This window comes from Mycteria americana, chromosome 13, assembly GCF_035582795.1.
Source record: "Mycteria americana isolate JAX WOST 10 ecotype Jacksonville Zoo and Gardens chromosome 13, USCA_MyAme_1.0, whole genome shotgun sequence".
Classification (NCBI taxonomy): Eukaryota; Metazoa; Chordata; class Aves; order Ciconiiformes; family Ciconiidae; genus Mycteria; species Mycteria americana.
This window is the reverse complement of record NC_134377.1, coordinates 14214391-14240407: the sequence shown is the minus strand read 5'-3', so window position 1 is coordinate 14240407 and position 26017 is coordinate 14214391. Positions and strand designations below refer to the sequence as shown.

The window sequence follows — 26017 nt, the reverse complement described above, 5'->3', positions numbered from 1 at the left end:
ACTAAAAATATTATGGCTCTTTCTTTTGCTTTCTTACCTTCTACCACCATTGCAGGGAAGTGGAAATAGTATGTGAACATTATGTATTTTTTTACCCAGGTGTTTATTGCTGGTGGGTTTTTTCTCAGTGTAAAAATTGCAGTTTCTCATATGATACAAGCTGTAACAGTCCTTTTATTATACATCAATACAGGACATAAAGTCATAAAATGAGCAGGGATAAGAAATCAAATTTTCAGCTGATCTGAATTGAAGAAAGAACTTTTCCATGGCAGGATAAAGTAGTTTAATATTATATTTTCTTATTTTCTATGTGTGTTTATGAAGTAGTCACTATCGCTGATGATTCACAAAATCCTGTGTAAAAAGACTTAGTCATACTGAAGTGGTTAAGCTAGCACCAAGTAAATTAAATTGGAAAACAAATCCTACTAGATGAGTATCTGATCCTTTAAAAACCTTCTGTATGCAAATATTGTAAGGGAGAGCAAGGGGTTTGTTGCAGAAGAATACCTCTTTTGAATTGTAGAGACACTGATTTCAAATGTTAGCACAGGCTGATCGTGTATATTTGAGTTTATTCTGAAGTCAATTTGCACTAATGAATAGTCCAGAAAAATGTACATGTGAGTTACATTTCTATATATACATTAGATCTCTGACTTTTTATATAGCACACCCATCTCTGATGCCTCTGAGATCCAGAGAAATTAGGAATTGCTGGATTGTCATTTATTTTGTGTGCTATATAGCTATATATTTATTTAACTTTGCATAACTTATGTATAACTACAGTTTGGTTGCCAGATCGTAGTCCTTGTTGAAAGAAAACATATATATGAGATGCACACAACTTCCTCAATGAACATTCCCTTCCATTTTTTACACTTCTTTCCTATTTTCTTTGAAATTTTTTTCCTTTTTCCATTTTAACATGCAGAAATGTTTGTGTCAGATATAGTTTTCCCTTCATTAATTAGCTGTTTGGGCAATAATCACATTTTAATTTTTCTAGGTAAAATCAGACTATGACCATCTTAGAGAAACCCTTCTCAGAGTGACCAAAGAACGAGATTTGGCTGTAAAAGGAAAACACCAGCTCCAAGCCAAGCTGGAGAACTTAGAGCAGGTCCTAAAGGTATGTATAATGCCATGAAGTCCAACGATCCAGTACTTCTATTGCTTGTTTAATACTCCTGATGTTCATTCAGTGAGTCACAGAAGCATAAGTGCATTGCAAACTAGGGGACTGAATGCCCCTATTAGTTATGATAAAACGTATGGAATACAGTAAACCAGGTACCTACAAGGGATCTCATACTATTGGAAGAGAGACATCTTTAGACATCTTTATCTGATACTTTATAAGTAATTAGATGTACGTTTTCACTATACAGTTACTGGAGGTAAGTCAAGATGAGAAGGAAAGGATGAGAAGTGACTATGCTGATGAAGGAAATATGAACAACTGCTAAGATATTTTACTTTAAAGAGGGCTATGTCTTCCACTCTAACTCGATGCAAAATGTTATTGTGGCCTTGTGAAACAAGCTGTCGGTACCAGCTCGTATTGCCTGGGCAGAGTGCATCCCATTGTCGGGACAGGGTTGCAAAACCTGCTATTGTTGTATTAGAGAGGTCTTATTTAGAAAGAATTATAGTGCCTGCTACGTAACTACCTTTCTTTTAACATGCTTCTAGAGAAGCTTGGTACGTTGGTGTTTAGCCATGCTTGTTTTCTAGATACAGTTGTTTTCATGTCATCAATTTGCTGCTTCCTTTTCAACTTAGAAAAATTCAATAATGCATTTTGAATCCTAAGTGTATTCTTCAGTAGCGGTTTCACCGTTTAGTTGAAGATGCTGTCCTGCTTCTGTTTTCCTGGTTATTGTGCATGTCATGGGACAAACTGATGCTATGAAATAGTGAAATTCACCAGGTGAATCTAACAGAGATGAGATCTAGCTGAGATGATGGGGTAGAGTAAGAGTCAAATTCAGTTGGAAAATGGAATCAACCAAGAGGTTATTACTTACCAGCTAATTCAAGGGGGAAGTAATTTGTATATGTTGAAACAAAGTGCAAAAAAAGTTCCAGTGGTGGGAAGGAAACAGTGCTTTGCTAGGAAACAGCCAGATTCCCAAAGTGTCATTGATTAAATAAAGATGGAAGTCAGTAACTTGATAAGCCAAACCTGATAGATGGATCAGGAGCAATGGAGAAGGGTCTGAAAGGTCCCTTACAGACAATGAGCTGGTGTCCAATGTGATGGGGTAGAGGGAGCCAGTGGAAGGAAGCATATGATGTGGTAGAAACACTAAGTGGTTTGAATGGGCCACTGTTCCCAGGTTTTCTTAGTTGTAGAAAATATGGAAGTTGTGATGTGGAAAACTGCCACCAAAACATGCCTTGACGAGGGTTAAGAAAATAAGATTATTTGAAAAAAAAAAAAAAAAAGTCATGCAGTTACAGCTGTTTGCATCGGTGGAGAAACTGCACTGGTGAGGACTACAGTGAGAATTCTTGAGAGAGAAAACACTTGTAAATACTTGTCTGTACTTCAGACCATTAGAAAAATGAAGGATGTGTTTGTCTGGTTAGAATGGAGCATTGATCCAGTGCTGAAACTTTTTGGACAGACTGCCAAAGAGCTGCTTATCTTTTGATTTTCTCAAGGCCAAGGTTTTCCTTTTTCAAACCACTGAAGTGGCTAGTAAAGTTGGGATGGATGCTCTGAGAGTAGTAGGAGGTGCAAATTAAAATAAGTGGTCTGAGATCTTAAATTTCGAACAAGATTTTTCTTTGCAGAATGTTTTAATAATGCTAAGTGGCTTCAACCAATGCTTGTCATAAGTACAATCACTTATTTAAAATTGGATTTGTTAATGATTTTGACTTGCATCACACTCACTCTAAAAGGGGAAAAATTTTCTTGCTGTTGCCTGCATCAGAATAGATCTGTGCTTTTGGAGATGATTGTAGTGGTGAAAATGGCTACCTGTCTGGATTTTGAGGAGGAGAGATTTTATTTTTGGCTTGTTGCACTGGTAAATATGATGTTGAAACCGTCTCTCAAGCTTTATTCGATATTGCTCAAGAGGTGAGGAGACGGTTTTCCAGCTACAGATGGAAATAAAAGGTGGTTATAAGTTACGTCCCTCTTGCTGAGCCTCCGAAAGACTGTGGGGTTGTCAAAAGTAAGCTGACTGCTCTGTAAACCAACTTATTGCAGCAGCTTCTGGAGACACGAGCTGTTGAAATCACATACTAGGCAATGCCAAGGGGAGTTAACTGTTATGTGTATCATTGTGCAGTGAATTACCAATGTCCTATTTACCAGTCAATAGGTAGCACTGGTGGAATAAATCTAGAATTATGTGCAAATAAGAAATACGTGTACTGGGAAAGGAAAATTAAACTGCTTAATTGCATAGAAGACTGGTACACTGTTATCTGTCTTCCGACTAATACAACTTTCCCCTGGAACAAGTAGGAAGTTTTTCACTAGCAATGGAAGATGATTTACTTTTTCTGTTATTTCCTTCCTTTTCTTCTGGGGAATACAAAACTGACAGTTCCACAGACCTTTATCACTAATTTGCTATTTTACTGTGAGCTAGTGTGCTAGTACCTATAGAGAGTAGAATCAACAGCTAGAAGCTATTTCAACAGATATGGCTTGCCTGTGCTCTCTATATAACGATTGTGGGATTCCAGCTTGATAGCTGCAGAAATTCACTTCTTCAGGGAGCACATCGTAGAAAGATAAGAGGAAATAAGTCGAATAAAGAAATGAACTGTGCATTCATGGCCCATAAAACAGCTGAGGATTAGACTTTGCTCTAAGTAAATTGGCATTAATTCTCATTTCATCAAATCAAAATACAAATTATTATTGTCTGGACTCCTATGCTGCTAAAAAAACCCACTTTCATGAGCAATAAAACTCTTTTCTCGTACCCTGTTCAGATACTGGTTTTGCTAGGCTTGTATGTTTTTGAACACTTGAAAATCCTCTATTGACGGACTGGTTTACTTTCTTAAAACAGATTAAAGAACGTACTTTCTTCTTTGGCCATATCAAACAATGTTCATTTCTCCACTCTTTAATTAGGATATCCACTGGCATTTGACTTAATGATTCCTCCAAATTTCTTCTGTAGAAGAGCTGAATCTGGTTATTTGACTGATTTTGCTTAACTTCTACTGAAATAAAACTTCTAATGGTGGTGGGAGAAACATTCTGTAAAGCTCACTGTTCTGCTTAAGATCTCCTTCAAAAGTTTTCCTTCACCAAACCAAAAATTATCTGGTGGATATAGAGACCCTGGCTTTTCATGTACAGTAGTTCTCTCCCTTGAGCAGAACTCTTCTGAGCTGGCAGAGTACCTTGAACAGACTTGGAACTCTAAATCTCCTTTTCAGCATTAAACCATGCCCAAGCAGATGCAGTTAATTCTATATTTCATGTGTGTCCTCATATGCTCGGGAAATTAGTAGTTTGAAAAAATGGTTTGCAGCTTTCCAGCCATTGGAAAGTTTTGAGAAATATTTAGCCTAGTTTTCCTGTCAAAAGAGAAATTCAGTTACACTTTCTGTTATCTCAGGATGTATCAACAGAGCAGAAAAGGGAAGATGAAGAACTGCTGAATTAGCTAACTTCTGAGAATCTTCACAGTGCCTCTCACACAGAACAGTTCTGATTTTCTGATGTGTTCAGCCAGCTTTTCCCATTCATTCCACTGTAATGGTGCCCACCCATCTGCAAGCGCAGATGAGAAGTCCTTTGATCAGAGTACTTGGGTGAGAATTAAATTTGCTCCCCATTCAGCATCATGTATGAGTTCTGTCTCATAAACAAGACTTTAGTACTTGAAAGCCATTTGAGTTTGTTCTAGCATTAACCAGTTGCACATTTTAGAACTGTAAAAGTCACTGCTATGGGAAAGAATGGGTTTCTTTGTTTTGTTTGCAGCTGTAGGTAATACAGTGCAACCACTGAAATGGTTGGAGCGAGGATGGGCTATTCATTGTCAAATCCCCCTGCTGCCTATGAGGAAGCTGGAAAAACAAGAACTGTTTGAGCAGGTCCCTTAAGTGCTATTTCAGAAACAGTTTATACTGTACAGCTGTCTAGCTCTATAGTTTGAAAGAAAACTGAGATATCCACAGTGTCCCCAGTTCGTTCTCTGCTGCGTAGCAGAATTCTTGCCTTTGGTCTGAAAGATACACTGAAAAGGTTCCTTCTTCACACTTTCTTTGAAGGATATAGCATTATTTGCCAATTGTTTTGAAATATGAAATCCTTACTGTATTTTTCTGTGCTCTTTTAGATGTGAATTTGCTTTCTGATGTTAGAGTAACATTATTAGGACCTCTAGAAAGGGTGCAAAAAGGGAAGTGAAAATTTACATGTTTAGAAAGTTCTAACCTGCCTCACATTAAAGACAGCGATAGCATGGACAAATGGATTGCCAGCACCTACACAAACCATGGCAATGTGATCATTGTGGAAGCCAGTCCTGAAGGAAGATGCAGAAAGAATTCAGCAGCTCAGAGCTTTCTTCCTGCTGTTCTTCTAGTGATCTCTGCAGTCCTCCTCCGCTGCCCTAACCTCTTCCCCTCAGGCTTAGAAGACGAAATGACAGCAGCTGATGTGCAGATAGGAAGCACAAAACAGATGTGCAGACAGAACCGATTTGTGAGCAGAGTGGGAGGGGAGGAATTGCTTCTGGTTTGGGGGAGATTTAATTGCTGTGCCAGGGGAGGGACAGATGCTGGGGTGAAGAGATCCTTGCTGCTTTAGATACGAAGTAGATCATGACAATACTAAAATGACTGAAAGATACTTTTAGGTTAACATAGATGACCAAGTGGTCTTTTCTGACCTTAAAATCTACGAACTGTAAATTATTAAATACATATTTTAGGAAAGAGAGAATTTAAAAGCTGGGGAGAATCACAGATCATGTATCACAGTCTGTTTCTTCATTACATTTTATAGATTAGCTGTATGGTCAGGGTATTAATTATTTATTGATCTCTGCAAAGGACTAGAAAAGTTCTGTAGTAGCTTTTGTAAAAGTACTGAGAACCTAAGGGTATCAAAATATGCTGTACCAAATCTGGTACTTAAATCTTGAGAGAGTGAAGTGAGACCTTTGGTTTTTTCTGATAATTAAAGGTTTTAATTAAAGGTGTGAGAATGACTTGATTGCCTCACCATTTCTTGAATATAAGAAATGTGCTGATGCTCCATTGGTGTCAGGTTTTACATAAGACTTGATGGAAGCTGCTGAGCTCAGTAAATGTAGCTTCATGCTAATTTAAATAATGAGTAATGCTATTTAGCAAAATAGGTTATGTTCATTCAGATGAGATGAGAATTGGAACCATTATTTTTGGTCATTATTAAATACTGAGAATAGATATTACCCATGAATAGATCCATTTAACTTTTGTACAATATGCACAGTTCAGAAATGGCTACAGTCAAAATACTGAATCTTCACAAAACTCCTAGAAAACAAGCCATAGTTGAGGGTCAAAACTGATGAACTGGAAAAATCTTTGATGATTTTTTTGGTTGTTTTTAATCAACACATCAAATGAAAATAAATAAATCCCAAGCAAAGGCCAAACGGAGTATTGGAGACATTTCTGCTTCCTTTGCAAACATATCCAGATTGAGAGAAGTCAGCCTCACTGTGCTGTCCCTCTTTGTTATGAGTAACATGTAGCAGAGAATAACAGCTCATTAAAGGTTAGCAATATGCTTGATAAAATTTTCTCTTGTACACAAGAAGAGATATTTTGGCCTGTTCTTGTCAATTGCAGCCACGTATTTCTGTTTCCAAGTGCTGATTCCTAATAGGTTTGTGTGTAATAACTCATGGTGCTGCAGATAAGACATTGTGCCTCTGCTCTGAGAGTATTATGGGAATAATACGTAATTTGGAAAATAAAAATCTTTAATACCAGTTTCACCAGAGAAGAGATCAGAATCTATAAAGAGATCTTTCTTAACTCCCATTTATTAACAGGGTTTTTGAAAGTTATAATGATATTGGGAGAGTAATATTAACCTGTAATGAAAAAGATTTCTATCTGCAAAGGGTATCTTGACATTGTTCAGCTTGTGCTCTTCCCAAGAACCTTTCTTATATTGCTTTGAATCATAAGTAGCAACTGTCCTTTAAAAGTTGTTTTTGAATACTGTATAGTCATTTTTGTCACAAACCCACCTGTGTTAGTTTTGCTCTGTCTAATTTGCTATAAATGATAGGCAGAGATTAGCAAAGGTAAGCTATTTCTTTTGGGTCATCATTTGCAAAACAAATCGCAAAACCATATCCTAGATAAAGAGGCATTTAGGGAATTGTCAAGCTAATTTTTTTCCAAGCTTTAATTTTTCAGCACAATGCCACATATAAGTGTGTGCCTGATGGATAAAATGGGTACTGTTCACTTGTGCATCACAGAGGCCACATTGCTGGCAGTGACAGAGTCGTATATCCTAAAAGAGATTGCTGTCAAAATGCCTGAGTTTAGCATTGGCAATATGCCCCTAAGTACTGACCGAATTAAAATCCTACCCAGTTTCCAGCTTGCCTATCCGTGATACCAGAGAGCTTTTATGTGGAGATGAACATCTGCATGCCTAGGAATGGCAACATGTTTGGCTGCAGGTAGAATAAGTTGAAGTCTCCTGATAGTTTTTCTGCTTCCTTTGAAACAGCATATGCGAGAGGCTGCTGAACGGCGGCAACAGTTGGAGTTGGAGCATGAGCAAGCCTTGGCTGTTCTCAACGCCAAACAGCAGGAAATTGAACTCCTGCAGAAGGTACGTGGAGAAAGGGAACGTCAGGTGAGAGAGCAAGTTGCAATGACAGAGCACAGGTCCTGAAACAGATCTCCTGGTTTAAAGGCACTTAAACCACACCCACCAAACTGGTTCCTGTTCTGGATTGTTCTGCATGATTGCTGATGCAGTTGTAACAAGCAGATGTTTACTGTTGGATTTATATGGCTGTACTAATTGATTTATAAATGTTTATGCCAGTGAAGATTAACTGACCAGTATATGTAAGTCCTCATATTTCTCAATAGGGAGAAAAGTGATACAAATACATGTATTTCTTTTGTGTTTCCATTGCTTCCTTTGCTATTGGGCTCAGGAATATTTGTGCATTCCTTAAATATCAGGAAGGAATCCAGTCTTAATTTCATGATAATCAAAATATGGGGAATCCACCATTTCCTTGTCAGTTTGCTGGACCAGTTAATCATTCTCACTGACGTATTAATGTTTTGCTAGGATTTCTTTGGCTTCCTCTTCCAGACACTGGTGATTCTTACTACCTTTCTCCACTAAGTTAGATTCAAGTAAGTCCTTGTCAAGGTACTTACACATCACAGTTGATCTTCTTTTTCATAAACTAAACCATTGTTTAAGTACCTCATTTCCAAGCTCTTTCTCTAATTCACAAATAACTTTAAGGTTTTTTTTTTCGCACTGCAACTTCTCAGTATTCATTGTAATATAAAAACCATGGTATGGAGTTTCAATCTTACCAAAGTCACTTAAAGCTGCAGTTGTCTCAATACTGATGTTGATTTTTCCAATTACTTGACTAGATCAAAACACAGAAATAATAATGCTAATGATAATTTGGTAGAGAATTGGCATGGAGGGACATTCTCAGCAAAATAAAAAGATGTATCTAAATATAGTTTGCTTGAAATAGAAAGCTTCATTTGACCAAATGAAATCTTCCAGTTAATTTTCTGTTAGCCTTTTGCAATGAATCCATTTAGGCATATTTCAAAATGCCATTTCTAGTTATATTCAGCTGTTATTATTTGAACTTCCACTAAATTTTGGACTTAAATTTCTTGGCAAAGCAAAGAAATCAAAGAAAGTTACTGCTTTTCTTCTTGCTAATTTTTGTTACATTCTTGTAATAAATCCACATTACATGGGCCTTTTGATACAGATTGGCAACAGGAGACAAATCTCTGTAACAGTGTTTTCTCCAGTCATTTTTGCTGAGCTATAGCGTGATAGACTTCAAGCACAAATAAGGTTGTATTGTATTTGTTATTTTACTCAATGCGACTAGCTCAGCATCTGTAGCCAGTGATTAAATTCTTGTTCAGTGGGCCTGAAGTAGCATGGAATACAAGACCATTTATGTTAAAAATTATTATCTAATAATCACTTACCACTAAGTTCCACTAGAATTTTAGCTTACGATTCCTATACTGAAATCCACCATAACAATTCATCTATGCCTTACTTAGTAGAAGCATTTAAGAAATAAGTTATCCTTCTTACTGGTTTCATTCATTAGCCTGAAATATTCCTCCTAGGACTTTGCACAGACATTCATTTTCACCCTGAAACATCTAATTCTTTATGTGATTAAGCTGCTATAGTGTCTTTTTTAATTATTATTGCCATTCATGATAAGGATCTGTGATAACTTAAATGAGCATTCTACCCATCACATCTCGTGACAAAATCTACATGTGATACTCATTGTAGACACCACTCAAAAAGAAAAAGGGCTTTTTTAAAAAAAAAATATATTTTCAGCCCTTCCAAGCTCAGATTCTTTTTTGTTGTGACATGTTGGGATCCCAGCTTGGTTGAGATGCTTAGTTGCTTCTATAATGCCATTATTATTGCTATAGAATAAGAAAGAAGACCAGATTAGTACACTGTATGGGTAGAAGAGGTAAAGTATTCAAAACACTGAAAGAGTTTGGGGGGATGTCTATACTGTGCACCATTCTACCTTGTAGAGAGATACCCAAGCTACCTGTACTACCTGCACTACCACTACTCTAGGCATGGTAGTAGAACTGAGCACAGACCAATTTGTCCTGCTTTAGCCTCTAGACTGCTGGTATCCAACACATCTCCTTTTCAACATTATAATGCAAGGCATATTGTCAGAAAAACAATTTAAATAAATCTGTTACCTAAGTAACTATAATACTTTGCTTCCATCATTAAACAGGAATTGCTGGCTCACATTTCATCCAGAGCTGACCTCCCAATGTACCTAGTACATGTGTGTTAAATTCTTTCTTCCTTTTTTTTATTAGAGTCATCTAATTAGTTGAAAAAGTACCGTGAAATGAAAGTAGTAACTCCAGGCAGTAACAGGATGACATTTCACAGCATATCTTGTTACTGTCGTAAAGTTGCTGATGAACCACAGAAATGTGCACTTTAAAACAAAGCAAGTTACTGGTACAGTCAGATGCATTTGCTGTCACATTTTAATATTATAAATAAAAATTCATTATGTTTTTAATATATGTACAGACTGATCAGATTTTCAGCTTAAAAGGAAGAATATGTTATTCATCAAGGTTTTGTGTTGATAGGGAATCTGATGGTCTTTTTCTCCAAGAAAGCCTTACTACAAGACAGTTCAATGTAAAAGAGAGATAGCTATTGATGGAGGTTTTTCTAATCATTTATCAAGGACTCATGTTCTGGGTAGATTTTATTAAACTTGTAATGATGGATTACACAAGGCTTTCTATTACCTGTCATTATACATTTGCTAATGCTCCTGGAGCCAATATTTTATCAGGCACTAGCAATAAGACTTATTGCTGTAGTACAGGAAGAAATATGACTGTGCTTGCAGGACCGAAGGAGGCTTTATTACCATGCATGACAGTGAAGTATAGTGGGGGGTATATGTTTTTGGTTGTGACTTTATGGCCTGGCCTAGCTTCCATTGAAACCAAGAAGGGAGTAGGGTAGCCCTCACAGATGAGGAAAATGAAATTAATGTAGCTGTGTCAGTGTCCATCATGGGAGTGTCTGGCCCATTAAATTAAAAAGGCTGTGGGGTGTTGCCCTCTGCTAAACCGTAGGGTTTTAAGACTTTTCTCTGGTGAGGAATGTGCAGAATGTGGTCTTTGGGTTACAGTAATAAGGAGCTAAGAGGCAAAGTTAGTGCATCACACTGATAGCAGTGTGATGTAGGCTGTAGGCTGTGATGCAGTACTGTAGGCTGTACTGCTACAAGCTAAGCATCTCAACCAAGCTGGGATCCCAACATGTCACAACAAAAAAGAATCTGAGCTTGGAAGGGCTGAAAATAATTTTTTTTTTTTTTTTTTTTTAAATCAAGGGCACCAGAAACATATTCGAATTTTTAATTAGAAACATAGAATAATTCTGTTTGGAAGGGACCTCTGGCTATCTGGTCCAACTCCCTGCTCAAAGAAAGGCCCTCTTTAAAAATGTTAACGATGGTTAACAAAAAGTTTTGCTTATCTTGGGCAAGCTTTAATAAAGAAGATAGTGAGAACTTAAATGGAAATAAAGTGAGGATAATACAAAGTTAGTGAGTGCTGGGTTTTTTGTTTTTAAGGTTTAGACTTTTCCTGACCAAAATTTGATAACTGAATTTCTGAGCTACATAAAATACACTTTTCTGCTCTTATTGATTCCCTCTTTTCTACTTTGACTCAGATGATTGGACCCTAAATGTTGCACTGCTGTTTAGAGACAACTTTTCTTGTGGTTGCCTTGAAGTGTTTTGTGAGCTATTTACTTAGATGATAAATACTGTTCTTGCATCTAAAGAATGAGCTTAATTTTTTGTTGCTTTCTCCTAGTTGGTGTGGTAGGTTTCTACACTACAAACCTCCTGCAATGTACAATAACAAGCTCATTTTTCAGCTTTAATTTAGAGGGTTTCAGAGATATTTCTGATGTGTTCTTGCAGTGTGTTGAGCAATGCTCTCTTGCTCCACCAAAATACCGATGCTATTAAGCTTCACTGAGATTCAATCTCCTAAAAATAAACAGTTATTTCAGTGGCTTGGAACCAAAGCGCTATAGTAATATTGACGGAGCCATCCCTTCAAGACTGTAATTGGCTTTGGATTTGAGTATACGGTCTGCCACTTTATGTGGATAGAGCATACTACATGTGGCATGACTAATTGATTTTTTTTTGTCTCTCTTTTCTCTCTTTTCTCTCTTTTCTCTCTTTTCTCTCTTTTCTCTCTTTTCTCTCTTTTCTCTCTTTTCTCTCTTTTCTCTCTTTTCTTAATTATAAAAACAAGGCTCAGGTTGAAGCTAAGAAGGAACATGAAGGAGCAGTTCAGTTGCTAGAGGTAAGAAGATATCCTTTGTGTTACCTTTGCTTGTGGAGGTTCCGTTCTGAATGTGATAACTTTACAGTATCATCACTTTTGAAAGTTTCAAGTAATATGTAGGCAAATAGGGATTTTTTTCCTCTTCTAAAGTAATTTCATCCTTTAACAATTATAAGTCAGTGAGGATTGCATTAAGCTGAGTTGTTGGAAATTATGTGTGTCCCTCAATTTCTCTTTGTATAGAATGGAAATCTTAGTACTTTTTTTTTTGTAAAATACTATCAGATACATAGAAAGAAAGTGATTATTTGTAAGAATTATATTGTTTAGGCTGGAAATATAGCTGCAAATACCAATCAATTACCAAAGGTTCCTAATTAAATACTGTCTAGTAAACATAAAGCAGTATGTTAAAGAGCCAAAATTTTTAAATCTAATGAGAGAATTTGGATACTTTGAAAAACCTTCAAAGGATGTGGTAGAGAGAGAACACTTCATTCTTTTTATTGGAAAACTAGATCTTTTCAAGGTAGTCTGAACTGGGAATTTGAAAATCAAGGGCACCAGAAACATATTCGAATTTTTAATTAGAAACATAGAATAATTCTGTTTGGAAGGGACCTCTGGCTATCTGGTCCAACTCCCTGCTCAAAGAAAGGCCCTCTTTAAAGTTACTGTAGGCTGCTCAAGGCTTTGCCCAGTCCAATTTTAAATATCTCAGGGAATGGAGATATTACAACCTCCATGGGCAGCCTCTTTCAGTTTTTCAGCACTTTCATTATGAAGAATATTATTCTTGTATCCGGTCAGAATTTTTCTCTGGATGCTACCCATGTCCATTGCCTGTAATCCTATTGTTGTGCACCACCAGCAAGGGCCTTTCTTAGCATTTCCCAACTATGCTGCAATATGTTTTTAGAATTTGCCAGTGACTATTGGATTTAGTAAGTAAACACTGTTAAATAAATTAAGTGTTGATCTGATTCAAGATGAATTAAGATGATCTGATTTACTGACTTTGAAGGCACTAAATACCTGCACATACTGACATCATCCATAAAGGCAACATCATTCATAAAGATACATCAAAAAATCTTATAGCAATTGCTCAGTTATGACCTTGGCATGGGGCATTTCCTGTAAATTCATTACTAGCTGTGTTTATGGACTCTGCATCACATTTCAAGCCTTCTTTCAAGTCATTAATCCTAAAGAAAAAAATCCAGTAATTTAGTCTTCTGTACCTAAGGATACAGAATTGCTTGTGTCTTTGTACAGAAGTGAAATGAAGAACGGGAGCAAATTCTTACTGCCATTCAAAAACCATGAGCTTTGTTGTCAATTTTAGTTGGAATAGGGCAAGGTTTGCAAAACATCTTTGTTTTAGGCTGGAGTGAAATTTTTAGAGATTTTAAACTGGGACTCAAGTAGTGGAACCTCTGTCATGGATACATACAGTTATGGTTAAATTACATACGAAAACCCCAAAAATGAAAGGAGAACTGAAAGAAATTAATACACTCGAATATCTGCCTGGCACTGACAAAACCTTTTATTCCGTTTTGCTGTCTGCTGTTTAAAAATGCAGGCTGAACCACAATGGTGTGCAAGATAGGACAAACGACAACAACATGTAGCAGAAATTAGAACTCCTTTAAGAAGGTTCCTAAAGCAAACAATTCCTCCCCAGTTTTTCAAAACTAGGCTCAACAGATTCTTTAAGTTCCAATCATATTGTCTGATGTACTTGGATAAGGTGATGTATCAGAAAATATAGATGCACAAGTAAATAGCACACTAACTGCATCCAGATTTCCTTTTGTTCTTTTTTGTTCTTCATTTTTTCATGCAAAATAGGTTTTTGCTGATAACTACCAAACTATTTTTTGTGTCTGAGGAAAAGGCATTAAATGGTTATTAAGTCTTAATATACAGTACATATCATAAAGAACATGAGATACCATAGGTTAATTATAGCAAGTGCGTTGTCGACATTTCACTTAGAAATCTGTTTTTAGCAGAAGGTAATTTCTAGTCTTTTTACCTTCTGACAGTAGTTCTTCTGTCTTTGTACTTACTGGTCATGCATTGATGGAAGGTGGTTTTTCTGGTGCATTGTTCATCTTCAAAAAGAAATTTTTAAAAATTGTTTATTTATATCTATAAAAGTTAATATTCCCACAGAAAGCAATTTACTCGTATGCTTTCATTATCATCATATATATTAAGTTTGTTTTGCCTTTAAGAACATAAGATTAAATTATTTAATGCCTGGTGGAAAGTATATGATGCAGGAAAACTTAAGTAGAAACAAAGCAGGCAAGTGGTTACTTACCCCCCTCAAGCTAATCAAAATTCCTATTTAGCTGATTTGTCTGCGACCTCTGATTTGCATAACCCCATCAAGGTTTCCTAAGCTTTTGCCTTTTATTGCTATAAACCCATTAATTTTTAGCATTTTATTTAATCTGCCTTTTGCAATTTACGACCAGCAGTGATACTGATTTCTGAAACATTCTATAGCGTGGTTTGTGTTAATGCATGTTTTTACACATATTAACTGTTCTAATATATTTTGCTTTGAAATGTAAAAAAAGTGTTCAAAACTGGTTTTATTTCTTTGTTTATTTCACATCTCTTTGTTTACTGTGTCTTGTTTGGAATTTATTGCTTTGCACTTCATCCAGAACACGTTGGACAGCATGCAGGTATTTTAGGGCATAAATTCTCCTTTCCCTGTCCTGAATCCTGCACTTTTCCCTTTAAAATGAGTACGATAGTCCTGCCTAACCTTGCATGGGATGTGTGCTAGAACCATTGTTATGCAAGCATGCTTGGCATTTATTGGCCTAATACCAAATCACCAAAATCAGAATTTTTTTCTACAGGAGATTAATCTCCAAATATGGCATGATTTAATGAGAACTCAGATACTGGTTTTGAAAGTGAATTTCTTATGAGCATGCCCAGTAAGAATGGTTTGGTAATTTATTCAAGATTGTAGCTTTCTGACTGTGTGGATTTTGTCTGAATTCAGATTGTTTCTTTATTAACACAAAGACAATTTTATGTGGTATTTTCACCTGAGGTTGATTTATTGAGCCACCTACTGAAAGCCACTGCTGCTACGTAAACAAGCTATGAAATGGTATCTCTGTAGCAGAATATGTGGGCTAATTACTAGTCTGAATTCAAGCCTGTCCACCTGGAAAGTTGCTCATCATCTTACCTGTCTTGTGCGAACAATATCTGTCTTGTAATGGATGAAGTCTACTTCATTTTCAATTTAAGAAGCTGTTTAAGTTTTAGAAATAGCACTATGTATTGTATGAGAAACTTGGCAAGTCCTAAGTGAAATATATCCAATATGGTCTGCAGTAGAGAATGTCTTTTCATACAACCACTGCTATAGGCAGATCCAGTTTTAGGGAGATCTGGTAGACTTGGCACTTCTGTGCCATCGTTACTAGGGTAGGCTATATGGGCAGAACCATGATACAGAATAAAAATTCAGTACTTCTGAGAGTGTAAACACATGCCTCACTCTGCAGTGACATACATGAATATGTAGATTTTCTACAGTGAGGTGAGTCTGGCTGGCTAGCAATGAACTAAGCACCTGCCTGAAGTCAAGAAACAAAGGTGGGGATGGGGATGCCTCCTGTTAGTACTAGATCTTCTGACAATTTTTTCTTTATATAGTACCAGCTTTATGCTCCTCACTTCTAACTCATAACCTTGATTAAAAAAAAGTAGTAAAGGCATTTTTCTTCCAGGCTTCATACTGTCATGAGAGAACAACTTGAAAATGAAGATTCTAGATACTTGAAAGAAAAGTCAAAGAAGGTGTATACTGAAATACAAATGAGTTTTAAATTAATAAATACTAGTAATACCTTAAATTAATATTTTTTCAAAAATATTTTTAAGGCAGACTTAACATCTTGTTGGGTTCTGGATGATGATGTTTTTATTTTTTATTTTGTGCTAGAGTTTCCATAACTGCATGTGGAAAGGTCAGTATATATTCTTAGAGAGTTGAATAGCTCATCCTTAAACTTTCCGTTGGAAAGAGGGTATCTAAAAACCCAAACCACTTTACTACTTTGTTTGTTTAATGTTCCTTTAAAATTGTACATAGATGCCTTATTCGTGCAGCAAAGTAACAAATAGCAAAGGCTCACATTTTGGTTGCTCAAAACCACAGTGAAAAGATGAAAGTCAAAACACAAAAATCAAAGCATTTAACGTTTGTGTAAAACTCCCACAATGTCTCTGTATCTCATTGGTTTTTGTTTCATAATCAGTCAGATAGATACCCTGAGACTTCTTTAGTAGAACTAAATTAATTTGTGTTTTATGAATACAAAGAAATTATCTCCTCAAAATTCACTGTAGCTTTAAAAATTTGTTACAAAAAAAGGAACAAACAGTACCACCTTCTGTAGTAGGAAATTTGGATTTTTGTGTTCTTCTGGGAACTATAAGTGTTTTCTTTATCTTTAGCTGTGCTAAGATCTTTGTATAGGTGGTATGTAATGTATGTCGTTTTCTTGACATGTAATATGTGCAGTTTTTCCTATATGAACTGAGAACATTTTCCTCTTTCAAGAAAAAGAAACCTTTAGTACAGTTGAATGAATTTAATTGATATCCGGACTTCGTTAGTACACTTGTTTAACTAGGCATATACTATAAAGGGGTTTTTAATGAAGGGAAGTGATGCTTGTTCATCATAAAGCATCAGATTAGCGTATAATGCATTAGCTTTTCATATAAGGAGCCTATTACTGCCTCTGTTGAGCTACTTCTGCTTGCAGCGTTTGGGTCGCAGCACGAGACACGAGTGCTCCTCAGGCCTCAAATGCCAGTCTTTCTCTGGCACATGTCCAGAGTGCAGACCAACTGTTTGCCCCTACGTGAAAATCGGACCTCACAGATGAAATTCTCAGGAGCTTTGCTGGTTCTTCAGTCTTTGCAACGGGTGTTAATATGCTCTTTCCTAACCCTCTGGGCACTCTAGATTTGTGGTTTTTCTCTGGTGTATGCAAACAGATATACAGGTTGCTTATAAATGCGGATCGAAATCTAAATGCATTATATTGAAAACATTATTATATCCTTAATTTAGCTGGTACAATGAATGTACAGATTTGGATAAAAGGTTTTTTTCATGCTTTAGTGTCTTCGCTACTCTTATATATTTTTTTGAGTTAAAGTTGTAGAAGAAATCCTGAATTCCCATGCCCTTTTTCATTTCTTTCAGCCAGGGAATCTTTCCTTTCCATCACCTCATCCATTTTTTCACATCAGGAATTCATAAACTGTATGTAGGCAAATTTCCCAAGTCAGCACAGAAGCTTATCTTTTAGGTTCTGTTTTGTTAAGGCCTGATACCTCAAAATTAAACCAAAAATGTTTGCCAACAATGACATTTTGGTACTTCACACAAGCTTACAAACAATCCCCTCTTGGCTGGTGTCTGGATTACTTCTGTGTGGTTTGGCACCTATAGTGAGGAGCATTATTTTTGAAAGGGATTTGAGCCAGTAGATAGGCCCACATTCTGCATGTACCACGGTGGGGGTTTTTTGGTGGGGTTTTTTAATACATCAGTGTTAATCTAACAATTCAGGAGGCTTCAACTTAATAGCCGAGGATGGGCAAACCTCAGAAATATACCTGAGTTTTAGAAAAAGTTGGAAGAGCGCACAAAAGTGACATTCAGATGTGTGTAGAAGTCACAAAGCTGTAGGATCTGTTTGCAAGTGTTCTTGGCAGTGATTTTTTTAGCACTGCCAAAAATTATGATGAGGAATTTCCACTTTGGAAATTTGGGATGAAAGGAGTACTTACCTCAATATTACAGGGCTACTAAAAAGTTTTGTTTTAAATATGGGTGAGAATTTAGGGGGAGAAAAGTGTGACCTGTTTATCCCAAACAGTTTGCCTATCCTGGCTTCCCGGTACTTAAGAAAAGCCTGACGCAGTCATAGCTCACTCTGATCTCAGTCAAATGTCTGTGTTATGTCTTGCTTGTGCAGGCCAAGGTCCGAGAGCTAGAGGAGAAATGTCGGACACAGAGCGAACAATTTAACCTCTTGTCCAGAGAACTGGAGAGGTTTCGACAGCAGGCAGGAAAGATTGATCTCCTGAGCAGTAACTCGGTGGCATCCTCAGATATTCCTGCTTCTCCTGGTAAATCTCTATCCCAGTTAATGAATGGAATAGCCACTTCTATAGGCAAAGGTAAGGACCAGCATTTTATTTGTAGGTATCTCTTCTGCCCTGTAGGTTTTAATATGCAACTCAGTGATGTAAACAGAGTTTGATTGTACAAATGGAGGATAGAATTCGCTCCTGTTCCTGTTTTGTGACTCGTTTAAATTTCAGAGTCTCTCTTAAGCCTCCACTGAGATTGTTCCAGTTTTATTCAGGCACTGCTGTGAGCGGAATTCTCTCTAATTGTTGTTGGGTGTAGTGATGAGAAAGCTGTTCAGTGTTAAAATGGTGTCTTCCTAATGTAAATATCTACTTCTGTTGGAAGAAGAAAGACTGTCTGCATATACAGGCTTTGCTGTAAAACCTTCACTGTTTTAGGGACAGGAGTTGGTTTGCTATCTTGTTGAAGCAGCAGTTCATGGGGAAAGAAAGCATAGAGACCCCCACGCTGCATTAGCCATTGCATAAGAGAAACTTGTAAATAGAGCTGGGCAGAAAATGGGAAAACTGACTGGAATATTTTGGCAAGCATGAAAATGTTTTTGGTTTAGTCGCATTTGTTCAACAGAAAATATGCACTTCTCCATAAAAACTTGAAAGTAAAACATTAAAAAAAAATTCCGTGGAAGCAAACACTGTCTACAAAAACACAAATTCTGTCACAAAGTGATTTTGGTTGGAAAGGAGTTTCATGGGATATATTTTAACAGACCTGAACAGGGTTAATATCTACAGTTGCTTACTAAACTCTGCAAAAGTGTGTTTAAATTTTTAACTGTGTTTAAAATAGTATTTGAACGTGTAACTGCCAGGTGCTTTAGAAACAGAAAAGTCACAACAAAAATATTGTTGATTTGGGTTTTAAAAGACATGGAGACTGTAAAAAAAAAAAAAAAGATTAATTTATATCTGTATTGGTGTTCTTAACACTTACAGTGCCTAGTATCTTCAACACAGTATGTGTTTTTCCAAGATCTGTGTTGAACTTTTGGCAGGTCATCTCCTGTTGCCAGAGGCAACTGCTCCTCCTAAGTACACAACTTTGTTAACAATTCATTATTCATAAGAAAATTTAAAAGATCAAGGCAAGAGGTTACCTGAGGACACTTGAAAGTAACTTGCATGCAAATCGAATGCTAGATTGTGTATTACAACTATGTTGTTATCAAGGCTGAGGAGTGTGCTCACCAGCTCAGTATCACCCATGCTAGAATGACTGTAACTACTTGTTCTGCAAAGGAACACTTGTCAGGTAATTTCCATTACTTACAAATTCCCCCAAAGTTGTTTTGAAATGACTATGAAGAGGAACTGGAAAAATGAAATAGTCTTGACTTTTTTTTATTTCACCTTCCTAAGCTTCTAGAAAAATTCTGAGGCGTAGGGCCTAGAAATCACAAATCATTTCCCTATCGTTACAGATGAGCAGTTATTTTCAGTGAAGGGTGCTAAACTCAATGTGAAACCAAGTCAAAAGGAACCAAGGTGACATCCTTCTTTCAATTCACTTCAGTAACTTTGTACGTTGTTTGCCTTGGGTTTTTGAACACAAAATTCAAGTTGTTTGCAGTCTTGCCCACTGGGGTGTATATTTGCTATAGGCTTTTCTGGAGCTGCAAGTCTTACCTAAGTGGATATTAAAGTGCACTAAATGGAGAATTCAGAAGGCATTACCTGATAGCCATAAGAATTTAGTGGAAATTTCCTTAATATCAACAAGATTAGCTCCTCATGTCTCTAAGGACAGGATTTTCAAAGCAACAATTAATTTTAAAGGAAAGGTAATTAGGTATTGAAATGTCCTTCAGGCAGCTAGTGAAGGTCCAGTCTGTATCTCTGGAATTGATCTAAATAGGCCCCAATCTTCAAATAAAAATCAAATAAACTTTTTGAGGTCCTCAGTCAAACTCTCCGAACTAACTTATATTTATTTTTGAACTACTAATGGAAACAGCTTTTAAAAAAACCTTCAAAACATTCAAAACATAACAAACAGAAATATTCCAAGAACTCGTTGACTAAAAACACAGCAAACACAGCTAGGTCTGTACTGAAGTCATTTAAGGGCCTTGCTCTGGAAACCTTTTCTCATAACCTATTGATTTTTATGCGACTTAGAATTCAGGGCCTGCAGCACTGATGTATAAACATCAGAAATCCTTGGACAATATTCATTCTCAGTATGAATGCACTGATAACAATAAAGTAATGTTTAAGCAAGTGGGCAGGATTTCTAATTATTGAAATCAACCATTTCACAATAATGATGGTAATGCTACAGCAAGTTCTTCAAACCAGAAGTGTAATTATTTTTATTATGTGTGAGGAAGAAAGAACACAAGAGGGAACACAAGGACAGCTTTCAAAGCAAAGCAAATGACGGAAATGAGATCAGTTTATGACCAGCTGCTTTGCCTTAATTGGTGATGTTTGAATGTATCAGGAAATGAAATAAACCTAGCCAGAATAGATTAGAATGTAAAAAGTTCACTCTAAACATATAATAATGTCACAATCAGATACAGAAACCTTAAGATTTATTATTCCTCAGATAAAAGGCTCATTTAAATGGCCTTTCTAGATAATTTACGGAGTCCATAATGAATCAGCAGTTCCAATAAATAAAATGGAGAGTCTAATTGTACTGCAAGTATGGCCAGCTTTAATTCTGCTGAGACATTTAAATTGAGTCTGGTGCTCTTCCTTACCTCTTTGCTTGAAAGGGTGTTCTTCAGCCTTCCTTAACAGATAGTGGCCAGTCATGGGAAAATAAAGCCCATTTTGAGGGTATAAGGATTTTATGAGACTTTACGGACAAAAACCCTGTGGCTTTATAAGGTTCTTCTTTAGTATTTAGAGAAAAAAAGATACATTTCTAGAAGCTGCTGTGTGTTCTTATGAACTGACCTCTTGTATTTTTTATTTTTATCTCTTAGTTTTTCCCAGGGTGTAAATATAAAAGGAAAGGTGCATTTTTTTTTTCTTAGTTTCCAGTGAGTTAACAAGTTTTAAAACAGTCTTTATAGGTCTGATTCCTCCACATTCTGTTGTTCAAGCCCAGGGACATCAGTGAAATTGTCTTGGATGAACAAGAGAACCTAGTTTGAAATTGCTTCTTATTTTGGAGGTAAAGTTAGGCCAGTTTTTAAATGCAGCGATTTTTGTCTGTACTCATATACTCACAATCCGCAAAAGTAGACATCCTCTATAGAAATGATCAGGAGATGACAGAGATGCAGGAGGTTTCAGGAGGAATGTGCTTCATGCACAGTGAATCTCAATTTTGCTTTTTGCAAAGGCATTGCTTGACGATGCTTGTGGTTTTTTATTTTTAATCCAACTGTGGCTCTGCATACATAGAATCAGCATGAATTTACATATCTTATTTAAGCATCTGATGACCTTTTAAAAAAGTCTCCTGTACAGAATACACAGGAACTAACTGCTAAGGTTGTATGATACGGCTCGCCCGAAAACCTGTTCTTTCCAGTTTATTGCAGATATTAGAATACCATGAAAATGCAGTAATTTTTAAGCTGCTTTAAGAAATAGATCACACTGTGGTCCCACGTAAAAGCAGTCCCACAGCATGGGAAAGAGCCTTAAAGGATCAGCTTCTGTTACTTCACACACTTTCTCATCAAGAGACAGGAGTTGATGGCACCCAGTGCAGATTTTATTGAGCAGGGAGATGTTACATTGCACAAGTAGCCAAATGAATAGAGAAACAGAGGACGCTGAAGGCAGCAATAAATCCAGTTAGGAAGACAGATCCATTTTGCAGAGCTAGATTTGGGGCAGAAGCTGTATTTCCACATACATTGATGGATATGGATATAGACTTACTCTGATGGGAAGTGAGGTATCTAAGTAGGCTGTATCTAGTTATTAACACTATCTGGAGCCATAAATGTGTCCAGTCACATGATGGAATTACAACTACCACACAGTTTTCTCTCCTAGGTATTACGGACTCAAGGTAAATTTTATGTACCCTGTTTTACAAGTGAAAAAATAAGACAGTTTAATATCTTCCAGTGTCTTGATATTCCTGGAGTTCTTGATAATGTGTGTTCCTGTCCTGGTTATCTTCCTATATGTAGACAAAGCAAGGGCTATATTGTCCAAGAATCTTTCTCCACATTTTGTGTGTAGTGCAACTAATTTAATAACAAAGCTTGAAAAATCCAGGAGGTATGAGACCAAACAACAGTTTCCTGAATGAATAATCACAGTTGGACCAATTATTTATAGGCTTGGCGCTGACAGGCTGATATGGCAAGCACATTAACAGCAAACAGAAGGAGCTAAATTGGCTAAAGGTTTCTGAACAGGGATGACTTTTCTGTTATATATGTGAGAAAGGTTCCAAGAATAAAAAATGTGCCCTTTTCCAGCCTGGAGATTGCTGTAAGCAGGCTGCTTGTAATTAATGTTTTGTATGACGCTTGTATATTTCCCTGCTCTCAATGTGCTTAAGCTGTCCTGCTGTAAATTACAGTGATGCAGAGAGAATTAATCATATTGGACTAAGGAGCACACCAGAAAAACCCTCTGATGATATGTTTTGGAGCTTATTCTCCTCTGCAATATGAATAAAAAGGTTGCACTGATGATTCCTGGTCACGTGTGTCTGGGAAGCTTGCAATTCAGTAGCAAAACATTGCTGTCCAGACTTCTGGCAGAACTGGAGAGGAAATGCTGAACCTACACATATCCAGGGTCTGAAAAATTAGAGCATAGGCTCGTTATGTTAATGAGAGAGAGAGAAAGGAGAAGGCAGTCTGGATATCTGATGGAGTCAGCAATGCCCTAGACTCTGTGCTTTGCTATAGTTTCTGCTGATGCTGCAAGTATAATTAGGCTCAGTTTACAATTTCCTGCTGTTTTCCATGTGGTTTGGGGACTAAACTAACAGTAAAAGGGAAAAAATGTAGAAGTATTTTGTATTACACTTTATTAGTCTCTCTTGCAGCCTTGATGAAGTTGTTCTTTTTACTTGTCTCCCCTCACCATTAGGCCTGGTTTTCACTTGAGTAAATAGGAGATGAGTGTTCAGCCTCTTGTAAGGCTGCCTCCTTAGGTCCTTTAAATGTGCAATATAAACAGCCTTTTCCTTTTTTTTAAGTGCTTTAAAAAAGCACAATAAAAATATTCAAAAAGCATTTCTGGAGATTTTTCCTTTTTCATAGTTTATGTTTTCCAGTTTTTAGAAACTGGAGAGATGGCACTGTGATCAAATTATGTGGTTTAGTACTGGTGTTAACGAGGAGCTCTTAAGAAATATGAATCTTGGAACTGACTGCCCTGCAAAAAGCCAAACCACTTCCCTTCATTTCAAAATGAATATCCTGCTAACTAAATTATTAGCATTTCAGTTGCTTTCTTATAAGATAAATGCATGACTTTATTCTACTTTCCAATACATGACAGAGTCCCTGAAAGGAATAGAAGGGTTCCAACAGCAGCTTTTTAGTGCTGGGCATGTTAAACAGCATGTCGGATAACTTCTCCAAAAGTATCAAGATGCTCAGAACAAAGGTGGATTTTTTTTTTCATTAGGGGAAACTTTAACTTTGATTTTTTTGAATTAAAATACCTTCACTTTCTACATTAGGTACCATTACATATTGTTGACTTATGTAATTTACTGAAAGGCTGGGAACTAGTAGGCTTAGCTACTTTTATGCTCTGCAGTCTACCTACCTTAGTCTTTTTCTAGAATAATTTCTAACAGGAGGAGAAAATAACTCACTGCTGCTTATTAGTTGGCAGTGTTTCTGCTTGAGAAAATTACTTATTCTCATATGTGTTTTGTTCACTGCCAGGTCATGAAAGTCCTTCTGGAAGTCGTTGTGTGATTTCAGAGTTTATACGACCCCTTCAAATATCTGGAGACAAACCAGAACAATTGTCTGTCAAACCTACATTCCTGTCCAAGTCAAGATCTGGTACCCCAAGATGCAGATTTGATTCAGACGTGAGTCTTTTAAAATTTGTTACTGAAAATGTATGTTTTGGGGCCAAGGCCTCTCTTCTCCAGGGGACCGATGCAGGTTGATCCACCTGCTTTTAAAAAGTCAAGACATGAATGTTCTCATTTTCTGAGTTAAGTTGGGAGCATGACCAGTGGGAATTTAACTGATGTTTTCAAAGAAGTCTCAGCTGATATCCAAGTTACACAGCATAAAAAATGGGTGTGTGAGAACCTCAAGCTTCTATGAAAACCTCAGCCTTCAATGATGCATTCAGAGTGCTGTACTATTTCTGTGCATATTAAGTGTAAGTCAGCATTTCTGTCTGTGTCTGTTTTGGTGTGTGTCTATGTTGCGTGGGTTTATTATTATTTTATTATATTTACCAAAAGGTGTGACTTAGATACAGCCTGGAAGAGAAATTCCATGTAGTGCCCTGTCCAGGCAGGTATGCTGTGACAGAGAAGTAGCTCATTCTGCAGGACTTGTTCTTTGCCTGCTTTTCATGACGTGTGAATTTTCTCACTAGAACTAGGCTGATACCACCTGCTAACAGCAGTTTCCAGCGCACTCTCCTAAACTGATTTTGAGCCTGTAACCTGGAATTGCAAGTTGCAGGGTGTTGTCACTAAACTCTTCCACTGTTCAACTTTACAGCTTGTATTTAATTGTACTTTTGAAAGGTTCTGTTCTTCCTTTCTTAGAAAGGTTTTCTGGTTTTCAGTAGAATTCTAGTAGAAAGCCAATGGGAAGCTCAGAAGAGCTTTACAAAGGTGCCATAGCAAGTTAGTTGTTGATATTAGGACAAATGGTAACTCTATGGAGGTATAAGACACATTTTGAAAACTTTATAGAAGGGTATTATTGTCTATTAAATATGGTAAGCCTGTTTTATATGGGCAAACAGCCACGAGGAAATGATCTTCAGATTTTACCCCTCACCTTTCAGTCCTGAATCCTATTCTTAATCTTTACAGAAGTACATAAATTGAAACTGTGTGCATATTTGCTATCTATTTTATATTCATTGCTGCTGAACCTGTGAAAGTTGATAGAATCAAAATGTTATTTAAATGGATCACAAGCCTGAGTATGGTGCAGGATGTTCAACAAAATATTAGATTCTTGTGCAGTAGGAATTCCATGGGCATATCTAAGGATTATCCACAAATAAATATATGTGTATATTTATGTGTAGCAGCGTTACTGAAAAGTGGGAACATTCACTGCTTTTTGAAGAGGCCACAGAAAAAGCAGCCCGAAGTAGTCAAACCAGAAAAAGCAGCTTAGCAATGAGACTTAGGGAAGCAGAACTAACAGCAAGGAACAGAAGAAGTGCACGTCAAATTTAATTCCCTTTTTCTATTATTTTCGAGTTATCTCTCACTGAGAATGTCAAGCCCTCTTTTGCAGAATTGTTCGTTGTGTGCCTTCTAGAGTGTAATTATGTGATACATACTTACATTATGCAAGCTCACAGAAATTAAGCTCCATTCTTTTTTAGAGGTATCCAGACCCAGGGGGAGAGTGTATGAATAAAATCTAAAAATGGAGCATAATGCTGTGAAGTCTGAAATAAAAAAAAATGATGCTCTGCAAAAATATATCTGCAACTTCCCTGATTGTTACTAGTAACAAAGTCTTCTAGAATAAGCATTTTTGGGTTAGTTATGAGCTTTGTGACA

At 36.8% G+C, this 26017-nt stretch overlaps 1 protein-coding gene across 9 annotated transcripts in view; it reads left to right on the top strand.

Moving 5' to 3' along the window:
* The first annotated feature begins 7738 nt into the window (after window positions 1–7738).
* RIMBP2 (RIMS binding protein 2) overlaps window positions 7739–26017 on the top strand; it is a 57341-nt gene continuing 39062 nt past the window's right edge. For 6 of the 9 annotated variants that reach the window (XM_075515947.1, XM_075515945.1, XM_075515949.1 and 3 more), the window contains exons 1-4: window positions 7742–7843; window positions 12103–12153; window positions 18180–18384; window positions 24186–24337. In XM_075515947.1, coding sequence (XP_075372062.1) covers window positions 7742–7843; window positions 12103–12153; window positions 18180–18384; window positions 24186–24337 — 510 coding nt within the window. Of the gene's footprint in view, window positions 7844–12102; window positions 12154–14822; window positions 14844–18179; window positions 18385–24185; window positions 24338–26017 lie in introns of all 9 variants that reach the window. The other 3 variants (XM_075515944.1, XM_075515943.1, XM_075515950.1) reach the window with 3 other exon arrangements.